This window comes from Aquila chrysaetos, chromosome 1 (assembly GCF_900496995.4).
Source record: "Aquila chrysaetos chrysaetos chromosome 1, bAquChr1.4, whole genome shotgun sequence".
Classification (NCBI taxonomy): Eukaryota; Metazoa; Chordata; class Aves; order Accipitriformes; family Accipitridae; genus Aquila; species Aquila chrysaetos.
In genome coordinates this window covers 16,714,028-16,728,098 of record NC_044004.1, presented here as the reverse complement: position 1 = coordinate 16,728,098, position 14,071 = coordinate 16,714,028, and the positions used below count along the sequence as shown (strand labels likewise).

Sequence of the window (14,071 nt, the reverse complement as noted above, 5' to 3'; positions counted from 1 at the left end):
CAGATGCACTACATTCTTGAAAACTGTATTTGAAGCATTTCCTTAAACTTTATTTTGCTTTGGTATCCAAAAAACCAGTGTTCAAACTGGGCAGTAATTATATTCAAGTATAATCACCATTAACCCTGAGGTATCCAGTACATTGCCACATAACTATGAAAACAAGTCTGATTTTGCTGGTGCTGCCACAGGCTATTTCAAAGATCATCCTGTTGCAGTGTATTGTTTTACCTCCTGTATTTGTCAATATCCCCTTGAAGCACAACTGAGACCTTAACTACAGTACAGATTATTAGCAATAAAGATTTTCAGAGGTAAAAGGCTAGAATATTAATTAAATTTTTCAGTTTTGGGACATTCCTGAACATAAATTTACATGAGATGACATCAACTGCTTGTTCATTAGACACACCCCATAATTATTTTCCTTCACCACTCACACACACAACATTCATCCATGTTTTTTCTGTGCAAGGACATGAATTTAATGGGAATGCTGCAAAACTATTAAATTTAAAGAACTGCTGAAGTGCTGAAAATCAATAGCAGAAAGACAATGCTCCAAAAAACCTAGCAAATTTTAATTTTTTAATTAACAAGTAATTTACTAACAAATTCTACGTAGACAGAATGTATCCAAATATATTACCAAGTATATGCATAACTATCCTGAAATTTAATTTATTTCTGTATAGAAGGACAAATTTTCAACACATTTAGTAATAATTTTATTTTTGTGAAACTGAATGATTTAAACAAACCTGTGTCTTCTTCCAGGATTTCCACTCTTGTAGCTCAGTTTTATACTCCTTCATTTTCTTTTCATATTCTTCCATACATTCTTCTAGTAATTCATTTATCTCAGCCTGAATTTCTGCTTCATATGCTTTTTCATCTAATCTCTGATCAACCTCTTCCCTTCAAAACAAGTTATCAACATGTTGCATAAATTAACATAAGGGCTACAATTAAGTCTATAAAATATGACTAAGTCTACTTCTCCATGAATTAATTTCATTATATCAAAAGTGTGTTCAATTTAAAAATACTAGCATAGATAGTGTAACAGCTGATAGCAGATGGTTACTATCCAGAATGAATATAATTACTTTTTCTTTACTCATTACCGTGTAGAAATTGCCTTCTGTTACAGTAGTTACTTGTTATTTTAATCTTCCTTCCTCCCCAAACTCAAAAAGAACAGTGGCAGGCTCAACCAGTGCCATCAAATTCTTACTTTTGCACCCTTCATATCAGAATTGTAAGCTCCCAAATTGACCTATCTTATTAAAACTCCACTGCTGGCAAATGAAACAGAAAAAGTGTTACCAGAACATACTTCCTCAAATAAAGTTTCATGGGTGTGTTAGTAAACTTCTGAAAGTCACGGAGGGATTTAATTTGTTTCCAAACTTTTATAATGGTCTTAAGCAACATTCTGTCTTTTTCTTGTTCAGCATCACGAAGTCTTCTGGTTTGCCTAGAAATATATATACATATGCACAAAATCAATCAGAATTGTTTAACTCGGTGGAACAATAGAGTGAAAACTTGCGAAACCAAAAGCCAAGTGATGTGGGTTTCAATCTGATTGATGGCTCCAGTGGTTTAAATCCAAGAAGCATAAAACTCAGACTTGAAGATGGCAGGATTTGTTTTCCTTCTGCACTCTAGTCTCTTGCATTTTGGACAATCTGACTTCAATTACAGTTCATTCTCTAGAGATCTCAAAGTTTTCTGAAATGCTTATTACAGCTGTACATCATTAAAAACATTTTAAAGTCAATTCATGTAAACAAGAGCCCAGGAAACCGACACTGCTGCATGAAGTAATGCTTATTACAATCATACATTACAAAATATGTTTTAAACTTAACATGCTTGTAGCTCCAGTAAAAAGGACTTGCAGAGATGAAGTAATGTAGCATGTATGAAGTAATAGAAGTCCTTTGACAGCCCTACAAGATTCTTAACACAAACAAAATTAACAGGGCTTTTTTTTTTGCCTCAGAATTGGTATTTCACATTTCCACCCTCTAATCTGTTTGTAAAAGAGCTATTCATTAGAACTTTTAGTGACCAACACACACTTCCGGTGTAAATGTCTATGCAGCACCAGCACAGACTGTTTCCAGTACTATCTTGATAGCTAAACAAGTCTAGTAAAAATAACGTGTTTTTTTTTAAAAAAAGAAAAAAAGATGTACAATAACACATTACTAGTTATAATAGAGAATGCAGAAGACAGGGAGGCTGAGTTAGAGCTGACAGAAGAAATACATCACACATTATTTAAAAGCATAAGCAAATTTAGTAAAAACAATAAACAAAGAAGAAATACTGACTTTCCAGAATATGAGTAACTTCTCCACTTCATTAGCTAGCAGTTTGAATATTACTTATCCATGCAGCTTAACAACCTTTTCTTCTTTGTCTACCAGATGAAGCTAGAAGACGAAGCTTAAAGACGTGAGGAACATATAGGTCAGTAATTACACTTATCCAATGTATTTGATTTGGAAGCAGGACCTTTCAGTAGAGAATCACTTCCGCTAAAATACATCAGCCAGAAGAGCCTGAAACCTGCAATCCGCAGCATACGTTGGCTTCCTCCTCAAACGAGGACAGTAGGGCTGAAATTGCTAATTTGCAAAAGTTTTCTCTATTCAGATGACATTTCTTCCTCAAACCAATGGAAAACTACAGCTTTGATCTTCAGACAGCAAAGAGTACACATCAGTTATGTTATTGGAGGGTGGAGGAAACAATTAGATTATTTTCCATGCTACACTCTCTTCACATCTGTAATTTCTCATGAGTGTACTACATTGACCATCAGGGAAATGCAATGTTAAAAGAGAGACGAGGCAGATCAGATGTTTTTACCAACATATGTGGTCCAAGTTAGTATTAAACACCATGGCAGTAAAAATTCCTAAGCTCATCCGAGCCTCATATGCGTAACAGCTTCCAACAACAGAGCTGTAGCCAGAAAGAATTACAGATATGAGAAGCCCTAGAATAATCCCAGCCAAGCTCATCTCACGTTACTTACACAACACTGATCTCACTGATTTCAACTAAGTTTCTCCTGATTCATAATAGTGTAACACTAAAATAAAGCACTCAAGACCTAGAAAAACACTTAAGATACCCAGAAGGAATATTCTATCTAACTGGAATTAACCATCTAGCAAGCCTCAGGGTTGGTGCCAAAACCCAAGAATCTCATTTCCACAGTGAACCTTCTCATTACTATTCTCATGCTTTCCCTGGTGAGAGTTCCTATCTCCGAGGTACTGTATGGTAACTGCATACCTCCTGCTCCTAGTCCCCTAGCAGATGTGTTAAGACAATATTAATAAAATCTACTCCTTTTTCAGTGGAAGGAAGACTTTGTCCTTCAGTATAAAATAATACATTACAGATTTCTATATGTCCTGCACAGAAACCAGTGTATTACAAGACAGCGTACTTGAAGCATGAAAATCTGAAGAAGCAACTCCCAAACTAAGAGTAGTGAGTGAATGTGTAAGTGTAAGCAGATGTAGATTTCAAGGCTGAGAGTAGAATTGTTATTAAAAAAAATTTGCCTTTTTAAAAATATTGTATTATCATGTGACCCATTACATCAGCCTAAACTTCTATTTAAATTAATACATTATTGCCCACTTTCAGATTGTGAATAACTTTCAGATTTTTATTAAGTGTCTACTAGTTAAGAGACTGTTCAGCGTGGATCTCCAAAATAACTTAATTTTTATCATACTGCTTACACTTACAGCTCACCACTGTCCATCTGCCAAAAATAATACTAACTTTCACTACCAAGCCAAAACCTGTAATATATTTTTACTACCCAGTTACTGTCCAAGAATAATAACTGCAATCCTGTAAAACAAAATTCTACCATTTTTTGTATATTAACCCATTGGCAAAAACATGGCCAAAATACCTAAGAATGGGAAGTGAATCAAGAACACTTGTGTAATGAGGAAGAAGATGGAAAAAACTAGGGGGTTTGTCTGTTCAAGAAATTACACCACTTGCATTGTTGCGAGAACTTCATGCATCCAGCTGATGTCTATTGAAACCTTCTTTTATTGTGCAAAACACACCAGTAGTTACTAAGTAATTAATAAAAGGTAATCAAATTAGACCACTTTTGAAAGAAGATTTCAGCCTAAGATACGTTTTCTTCTTAATTTTTTTTATTCAACTTATCAGTAAGAACTCTTAAGCCCTCAAAACTCTTCTAGAGCTATTTACAGCAGAATGTGAAAGTCTGACATGAATCATATTGTGTACCAGCATGGAAAGGAAAAAAGGAATACAGTTTTAAAAACCAATGATTTAATGAATCCATACATACCTGATCTCAATTTTGTATTCAGGTATGCTCTGTTGTGCCACAGGTCTAGGAACTCCAGCATCACCACTGTCTATACTACACTCCACAGCATTCCTCAAAGCATGCAGCTTAAATGGACAAACAACAGTTAACAGATGGTTTGACATTTGAGGCATACAGCATAATGTGCCTTGACAGAAGGAGCTAGTTACTACATAACAGAAAACTCTGAATTGTCCTGATTCTGTATTTACAGGGTTTTGCCATGTCTGTGAGGTGCCAATTCTTCAAGATGAAATTCTGCTTAGGATCCCTGGACATATGAAGGAGATTTACTGACTTTGATCACTGTGACAGATCTAAACAAGGGGAAAAGACTGATCTAGGGATTATTCTGAAAGCTCAGAAATCAAAGGGGCACAGAAAAAAAAAAAGTGTATCTGCCAAAAAAACACCTTCTAGAAAATTTTTTTTGGATCTAGGAAGGGCCACTAAAGGTAACCCTAGAAAATCAATAAACAACAAAAATGAGTGGATTGTGGATTTGATGACTGCCTTACAGAAGCTGGGCACCTTGCAAGAAAGCATTTAAGCATAACATATTGCATTTAACAACTGGAAGAAGAGAAGGTCTACAGACAAGACAGAACTGGAAACAATGATACAGTTCAAATGCACATTGGAAGCCATACTGTTGAGCCAAGAAGCCACCCTTTCAACTAGGATTTGAAAATAGGCATCAAATGATTACATGGAAGATGGACACCTAGTTTAGGAGAATGCAAAAATATACATGGCTGTGAAGACAAGAGAATGTAAAGGACTGGCTAGGAGAAGAGAGAAAAATAAGGAACAGCAGTAGGACACGAACTAAAGTTTTAGTTATTATGTTGCTGTAGGTCTCCTTAAGGATAATACTGAATGTGAAACCAGAATGGCTAATGGCACTGGAGAAGACGAAAGCAACTACAGCCAAGGTAGAAGCAATGAAGTTACAAATCAAGGAGCAAAGATTTTTTTTAAACAAATCTATCAAACTGGAGAGACAATATAACTGGAGAGAAGGAAGCACACAGCTGAAAACATATATGGGCAACCACAAAATGAAACTCACTGGTATAAAAAAAGATGTTGAAAGAAATTTTGAAAGAAAGAATAACTGAACACATGGAAAGCTGCTAGTACCATCTGGGGCACAGAGAGCATGTTTTATAAAAGGAGACAGAAGTGCAGTTTCTTTAGGCTGCCAAAGTGAGGACTGAGAGGTGATATATTTTAAGATACAATGAGCAAGCATCAGAAGTGGATAAAGAGAAGTACGTTGGGACATGGCAGGGAGGCAGGGAAAAGGGAGGAAGAGTTGTTTAGGCTTAAGAACAATTTGGCTATTAAATAATGACTGGGAGACAGGTTTTAAAACTGCCTGTCAGTAGCAGAATGGTAGCTAGAATACCTTACTATTAAAATCCATTTATGAAAAATATATTATGCAGTTGCCTACAATACTGGCGAAGTATTGTGGAAACACCCAGGAAATCCCTTCCACACACAGGTTCCTGTAATGCAGGCATGGAGAACCCAAATGTCCTATTTCACTGTTTCATGGAAAACTAAAGCCAATCCTTCAAAAGTAAGACAGACTAAAGTATAACAAAGAATTATTTTGAGACACTGTATGAAATATTTGTCCAGCATTAGAACGATATCTTAATGCTTTATACCAAAATTCAGAAGTATCTGTACAGCACCTACTGACCCTCATTACACTAATATAAAAATGACCTTGCATACAATGATTATTTTTCCCTTATAATAGCCCTTTAAGGTAGAAAATAATCATCACCTTTAATTTATGGAAATCTGAATTTATATATACTTAATAATCAAACTGATTTTTAACAGACCAGCCCTACTACATAGAGCTATATTGTATCCCAGTATTTACCTCGCATTTCTAAAGAATTGTTATCCTTTCAGATTTTAAAAGCATTTTAAAAAAATATTCTTGTGTGCCCTGATGATATTGGAATTGTACTAACAATGCCTAATGTTCATGTACAAATTTGCACCAGGGAGGACCACCACCATTACTTCCAATGTACAGATGGAGGAAGAGTGATGGTACACAGAGGGTAAGCAGCCCAGCCAAGGTCATCCAGCAAGTCAGTAAGGGAGTCAGGAACAGAAGAGTTTACGTTTGGCCTAGGGTTTTGCCATGTCACAAGAGTGACACAGTCAATGTGACAACGGTATGCATTTAAAACACAGCACCTGTCACAGATATATACCCAGAAATGGGTCATCAACTTTTGTAGAATTTGGTGAAATTAAACTGCTTTCTTTTACTTTTAATCGACAACTGAACCTAAACTTCACTAACTTCCCTCCATCCTTGAATACTTTTGTTATCTGCCTGTCAGAGCTGCTGTGCACAACCCTGTAAAGTTTTATCTGTCATTCACTGGAAAACATTTTGGATACTCTAAGTAACACAATGTAAATGTTATTGTATTCTAACAATTATATTCCCTTTACCTCAGAACCTGCATAAAGTTAATTTTAAATAGAAGATCAAAGAAATTAGTAATTTTAAAAATGCAGTTCTGCACTGAACACATGGCAACCTAGGTGAAATACTTAGGTTTTTATCTTCTGACAAAATGCCATTCATTATATACAATTAGAATTTCATCATCCTGCTCTGAAGAAACAAATTCAGCTTTTACCTTAAACTGTCATGTCATTATCTCAATAAGCTGTGACGATGGAACAGAAATACCTTGTCTGTGAGAAGTTTGGTAAGATTCTTCTGTTTTCTTGCTAAATACTGATCATATAACTGAGCCAATTTAGCTGCTAACACATGCTCACGGCTAAAACAGGGATGATGGGTGAATATCAGTCCAGAAATATCAATATCCAATTGAAATGGCCCCTGAAAATCTCCAGGTCCAACAAGATACTGATTGGCAGCTGTCATTTTTATTGCCTGAAAGAAAAAAAGAATAAAATGGATTTACAAGCCTTGACAAAACTATCTTGCAAAGAGATCCTGTGACAGAAAATGACCCATTTAGCACTGCCTACATCTAATTACTGAGTCTTAAACTGTAAAGGCTTCTGTGGTAACCTCTTTGCTTTATTGACAAGTGGGTGGCATAAAACCACCACAGGTATTCTACACAACAGAATTTTGATAGCCCATATGAGGCTGAAATAAGAAGTCATCTGCCTGTACTGCAGGTTTTGCTGAGCAATGAAGACAATAACATTGAATTGGAAAAAGAAAAGCCTACTGGTTCTCTTTTTACCTGTTTTTTTAGTATCACTTTATTTCCTCTTAGGACTGAGCTCTAAGATAAACAGTCCAGCTCTCAGAGAGCAGCTTTCCCTGTAGACTATTTGGATTGTGCAGAAGAGGAAATATGTTATTTGCTTCCGCATTCTAACACCAGGGAAATTCACACCAACAAAGCCCAATGAAAGCTTTCAGCAACAAAGCTTAAAGAGTCTGCTTCAACCTGCTGCAACTGAAAGGCAATCATGGCTTATATCCTCAGGTTACTGAAATCAGAAGAGAATTAGCAGTGCTTCCTGCCTGACTACTACTGCTCCCCTCTTAGAATTCTTCAGAAGAGATTCATCAAAGAGATTCTGGTACCATAAAAGTGTTTATTGCAGTCCCTTCGTAAGAACTGGAAAGAGGGAGACTGAGAGGGGGATTCAGCCATTGCATAGCTCTTTTACAGGACTGGTATAAATGGCCACAAAACACACTTAAGTCCACCTGATCCTTCCACAGTGAGTTTCTCATCAAAATGTTTAATATGACATAATCTGTCATAAAAATGAAAGCTTTGAATTCCTTATGCCTTAACTATTTTTGTGCCCATAGAGGACCCCTAAGCTTAATGTCTTTCTTTCAACAGTGATTTGGGTATTTACATGTCACTATTCATGTAAACGTGGTGTTCTTGAAACATAAGCTCTCTTGGCCTATCTTTACTAAGATCTAAGCAGCAACCTCTTTTCCTCTATGCAGAAACACCCTGCATAGATCTATGGTACTGGATCCATCCTGAGAATTGTGTATTTATAACCAGCATCAATTAAAGGGCAACATTCAAATCTGTTTCAACAGCAGCAGACAGAAACACTTTTGTGTCCCAAAAGAACAATCTACTTTAAAGTCTAAAAAGTCACAGTTTTTCCAAGGGGGTAGTAGAGTGCTAACAAGCAGAATAATTAAAGCTTGCTTAAAGCTTGCTGAATGGTTTTAATTAAAAATTGTTTTGATTTGTACTGACTGCACACTACAACTGCTGTTTGCAGGGTAGCTATGCTGTGGATGAGGCAAAAACAAAAAAACAAAGCTATGAATTGATGCAGCATAACTCAAAATTAGTTGCTTTCCACATGAGTGAACTGCATGTAAAGACTTATTTTGGAGGAGTTTCATCACTGTAAAATAACCATCATGCACATGCCCTTCAATTATTTCTCTCTTAAGCTGCAAAGAGCACCTCTGACCTGATTACCAAGTCTGTCTACCAGCTTCTACCATGAGGAGCTTTATAGATACATTAATATAGGAACTACCCTACTTTGGCACTAGAATATCCAAGGGTGCCTCATAGTGACCTTAGCAACTCACAGACTCGAAGCAATTCGTCATGGACTGTCACTTTACTATTTTAACCAGTACTACTGGCTAAACTCTTCATCCTTTTGTATGCATTATTTTTACAGAAAAATACAAGTGGAATATACTTGAAAAAGTAGAGCACATTTAAAGACCAGTTGTGGAACCCCCAAAAGCAGTCAGTTCTTATGGTTCTTAGCACAAAACCCTTCAGGTCACCAGGGTTTCTGGTATAGAAGAACTGTGATATTGGGTCTCACAAACCACATACATGAAATATGCCTACCTTTCTATACACTGTTTCGAGTTCTGGTGCAATGCCTTCTTCCAATGAGAATATTGGAGGCCTAGTAGAAGACTGTTTAATTGGATTAGGCAATGCTAAGATTTTGCCATCGTCACCAAACCACTCTTTCCCCTACAAATAAAAACATAATTTTATATTGTTTCTTACTTTATATAGAAATAACTTGCAAAATTATAATTCTTATGAAAAACAATTACAGAAAAGGTGACTGAATTGTTCATGACTCAATTAACCAAAACTTTTCTAAGACATCAAAATGAAATCTTCAAATATACTATAGGTACGTTTTGAAACCGAAAGATCAAGAGCTTGCTCAAACTTTAAATATACTGTATTTTTTCCTTCAACGTTCAATGTTACACAGTTGAAAGAAAAAAAATCAACACTTACATCACTTAACATTTAAACGTTTTCTTAAATCACTATAATTGAATTGTAATGTTTTACACAAGACTGCCACCCACATCTTCAAATTGGATTATAAAAATCATAAAGCAAAGAATTAAAGAGCTAAATGGCAGCTTGGAGACATCATTTATCATCTCTCAAGTCTTCTAGTCCACAACCTGAACGAATTAAACAGCATCTACGAAAGCAGATGAGGTAAGTATCTTGCACACCAATTGCTATCCATGGCTTCACGTGTTAAACATTGTCTTAATTCATCCCTCTGCTCTCATGACCTGGATTCAAGAATAGCTTAAATCAGTGCAGCTGCTAAAAGACTCTGGCCTGCCCTCTTATTCCCACACCTGGTTTAAGCTGACCCTAGAACCAAACATTGATGTGGTAACATGGTGAAGCAAACCAGAAAACTAACCAGGTTGAAGCTGGCCAGTTAAAAATTTTAGATCCAAATATTCCTGATCTGATTCACAAAAGAACCTCTGCTAGCCCATGAAGAATTCATAGAATCATAATAAAATATAAAGGACAACTGCTGTATAGTAGCTTAAGTCTACTAAATTATACACACCTTACCGTGTATAGGAGGATAATATAGCAGTATAAAATATATCCAAGCCACCTTCATGGGTATTTTCATAAGTCATTCTTAAAAATCTAAAATGATTCTAAAACCTCTCCAGATAACCTATACCAGTATTTAATTGCCCCTACAGTCTGATCAATAAGTTTCTACAAGTTTATGTCTTCGGATTATCTTCAGTGAACACAGAAAATAGCCATTCCATATTGTTTCCCTTTGTTATGATCTTCTAGTGAATAGCAACAACAGCGCCCAGCTGTTGCATAAGTCTTTATGTATACCACTAGCACTCACAGCATTTTATTAAAAAAAGTAAATTATAATTACCCCTATTGCAGTGGCAACTAAACTCTGGCACAGACGAATGAAGTGATTTCTTCCCCAGCAGGCTATGAGCAGAGCCAGGAAAAGACACCGGTTTTCTAAGTTCCAGTCAGGTGCTCTGACTATCGGGATACACTAAAACACACTCCTTCAAAAATCCACATTTCCTGACATCTAATACTGCTAAGCATTTTAAAGATGAAAGCTCCGTATTACCATGACCATCTACCTACTTAACTATAACAAAATAAAATACTGATAAATAAAGGATTTTAAAAAGACAGCTAAGGTGGTGGTGGTGACTTACTTGCTCCTGTCTGAGTACTCTGTTTTCTAAAATATTTTGATTAGACTGTGACACAAAGGGTCTTTCTCCTGTGTAAAGACCCTCATCCTCAAGGTACCTAGGCTGCATGTTTCCAGGCATCTTCTCAGAAGGGGGCACTAATGAGAAATTAAATAGAAAAGCATGTAAAATACCTTATAACTGTAGTTCTAGTTTATTAATTCTCTAAGAGCCTATGCCATTCTTAAAATGAGTGGCACTGCATATTTAAGCATGCTGTCAGAAATATTTTCCTAACTAGGAATAAATAAAAAAAAAATATAACCAAAACAGGTCCTTTTCTTAATCAGGACAGATCCATAGTTTAAATCTATCATAAAAGTCACAAGTCTTCTAAACAGATAATTAAACATTTCCTCACCAAAAAATACTTCAAATAACTTAGTGGAGTTTAGTTTTAATGGTTGCTTGCATAACAATGTAAAAACCTGTTAGCAGCAACAACTAACTAGACAAACATTTCTAAGCCTTTCCCATATAAAGTGAACCTTTAACTAAGATTAATCCATCTACTATTACTAGTTTGGTTAAGCTACTCTTGTACAAAATACGGAACATGCATAAAAAGTCTTGTTAGCCCAGTAACAGCAGGTAGAATTCTTTAAAGACTGCCTGCAGGATTATTTCACTGGTGTGTATGGGCTAGGTATTTTTCAAGAAGCAACCTCAAAACAGGGAGAGATTATACTGAGGGTTACAATAGAAGTTATCCCCTAAATCAGAATACAGTGGACCATACTGGAAGCAGTCAGAACTAAGTTAAAAGACACGAAAAACCAGAGCCACCCAATGTCAAATATCACATTGCAAGCTGTGCCGATACCATTCTGGTACAGACCACAGAGAGACTAATTTCTGTTTCTTCCACTTCAAATATTAAATAGCAAGTGATATTATAAAGCAATTTTTTCAGACTTTGCAGTTCTATGGGAATAAGGCAAAAAGGTCATAGACATGATCAATGTTGACTAACTACTTCCAATTCACAAAATCAGATTTTGGGAAAAGGGCCCCTTGAATTACAAAAATCCTTATGTTACTTACATGACTCTTGACAAACTTGTCACATGGAAAAAACTGCAGATGTAGCCAAGTGAAGAAACAGTGTAAATTATAATGTACAGTGCATGAGCCACTCTTAGTACCTAAATGTGTGTACCCAGTAACCTGTTGCATATGTTAAATAATGTAATAGCTAAACCCCAGTGAAAGAGGGACCAGCCATCTTGAATTTACTACAGATAGCACTAAGGTAATTAGGCCAGAGCAACCCATGTGCCCTGAGTTCACTTTCTAGCATACCAGCAGGTGATCTGCCGAGATGTGCATGCTCCCAGTTGGTCCATTTTGTCAGACCTTCTCAGGCTTGACTGGATGATCAGTGTCAGAGAACCACAATTAAGTATCTCTCTACTGCCATAGACAGTCTGATACAAGATTTTTCAGCAGATCAAAAGGTGCCATGCTATGCAAAATCCAGGAACAAAATGGGTAAGCACAATCTTCATACCTGCTAGCATGCTGGGAGTGAAGAGAAATTCTTTCTCCTTTTTCAGTTGCTCAGAGTAGCTTTCACAATCAGCAGGTTTCATTACTAGAAAATCTTCGGCAGTTTGCCCTATAATGAATAAATCATCAGCTTTAACTAGGCGTACATCTTCATCCTACAGTTTAAGTGCAAACATCTCTGTTAGTCTATTTCTTAAAATGGAGATCTTTAGAAAGTATACTTTCAGAATTTTTAAGGAAACAAAAGTTGCCATTTTGTATTAGGTGATTAAAATGAATTCAAGAAGTCTGAATAAAAATATGAACATTTATTCTATAGCTCACACCGTTTCATCCTCCTCTTGTTCATCCTCATGGGTTTCTACACATTCTTCTTCTGCCTGCTCTTCTTCATTTAATTCATTCCTTTTCCTGGCTCCAGCCTTTATATTCTCTGGTTCAGAATCAAAATTGAAGGTAAAGAAATTATATGCTTCTTCAGCTGAAGGAAAACCATTCTGGAACTAAGAAAAGAACAGAAAGATACTTTAATATGATGTTTATAAGAAATCTAGGGCAAGTGAAGATATCTTTCTACTAATAGTAGCAATAACAGCCTGTATAAACACTTGTCACAGGACAATAATTATTTTATCGCAAAGAGAACTCACCCAAATGCTGAAGCTGACCGAAATTTTTATATGATACGTGCAACTTTCTCTATTGGTATACTATTATTTCATTAAATATTTCTTGCAATGTTTTACTAAAAAAAGTTACTTGGTTTAATTTTAACCAGCTGATTGCTTTAAATTTAAACAATTTGTGAATGAGAAATGCCAAAGTTTAAATTCTGGCCATAATACAGATATCCAGGTGAACGATATGAAAAAAAAGTTCTAATGGCATTTTTCTTCTGAAGGACCCAGGCCCCTTTAGTGTTAGGATGAATCCTCTAATAAAAGAATTAACAGTAGGATTTTGTGACTAATAAATATCAATATACTAATCTGCAAATTGCTTTAACTGCCAACTGGTGGCATTCAATAAAAAGGATTTAAACAGAAGAAACATTTTTCCTCCAAGCTCCAGTAATTGTATCCAGATGGATTTCCTTGATTTTTTTTTTTTTTAATCAATTGACCCAAAGCCATTCTTATATTTGATGAAGAGTCCCTTTTATACTCCAATTGTTGGCATATACTGTTTGCGAATTTTTAAATTAAATAAAACCCCCTCCACTGTTTAAGACTGAATTCTGTCTGTTTCTTCAAACAGAATCATGAAGCCATATAAAGTTTAAATGAAATTAATATCAGTTATTGAAATGAAGGAATTGGTACTTACCGTTGACTTTTGCTTATGCTTTTTTACAGAATCACGAAATTTCATTTTTGATGGTAAATGGGATTCATCCTCCTGCATCTCCCTAAATTTATCATTATCAGACTGCACAAAAATATATACATAATAAGTTATAGCATACAATTACTGATCCATAAAAAAATAGGACAAATAGCTGAATACAGAGATTAGATACTGCATTTTCACGGCAAAAAAGAAAAAAAAAAAAAAACAAAACAAAAAAGAAACACAGTCACTGTGGTAACAGTTACACTGATTTT

General features: G+C 35.6%; 1 protein-coding gene across 10 annotated transcripts in view; it reads right to left on the bottom strand.

Moving 5' to 3' along the window:
• CC2D2A (coiled-coil and C2 domain containing 2A) overlaps positions 1-14,071 on the bottom strand; it is a 70,145-nt gene that overhangs the window by 42,344 nt on the left and 13,730 nt on the right. For 8 of the 10 annotated variants that reach the window (XM_030015629.2, XM_041124648.1, XM_030015589.2 and 5 more), the window contains 9 exons: positions 13,794-13,895; positions 12,794-12,970; positions 12,469-12,622; positions 10,920-11,056; positions 9,280-9,411; positions 7,131-7,340; positions 4,373-4,479; positions 1,340-1,480; positions 762-918 (listed from right to left, as the gene is read on the bottom strand). In XM_030015629.2, coding sequence (XP_029871489.1) covers positions 762-918; positions 1,340-1,480; positions 4,373-4,479; positions 7,131-7,340; positions 9,280-9,411; positions 10,920-11,056; positions 12,469-12,622; positions 12,794-12,970; positions 13,794-13,895 — 1,317 coding nt within the window. The remainder of the gene's footprint in view (positions 1-761; positions 919-1,339; positions 1,481-4,372; positions 4,480-7,130; positions 7,341-9,279; positions 9,412-10,919; positions 11,057-12,468; positions 12,623-12,793; positions 12,971-13,793; positions 13,896-14,071) is intronic. The other 2 variants (XM_030015646.2, XM_030015638.2) reach the window with 2 other exon arrangements.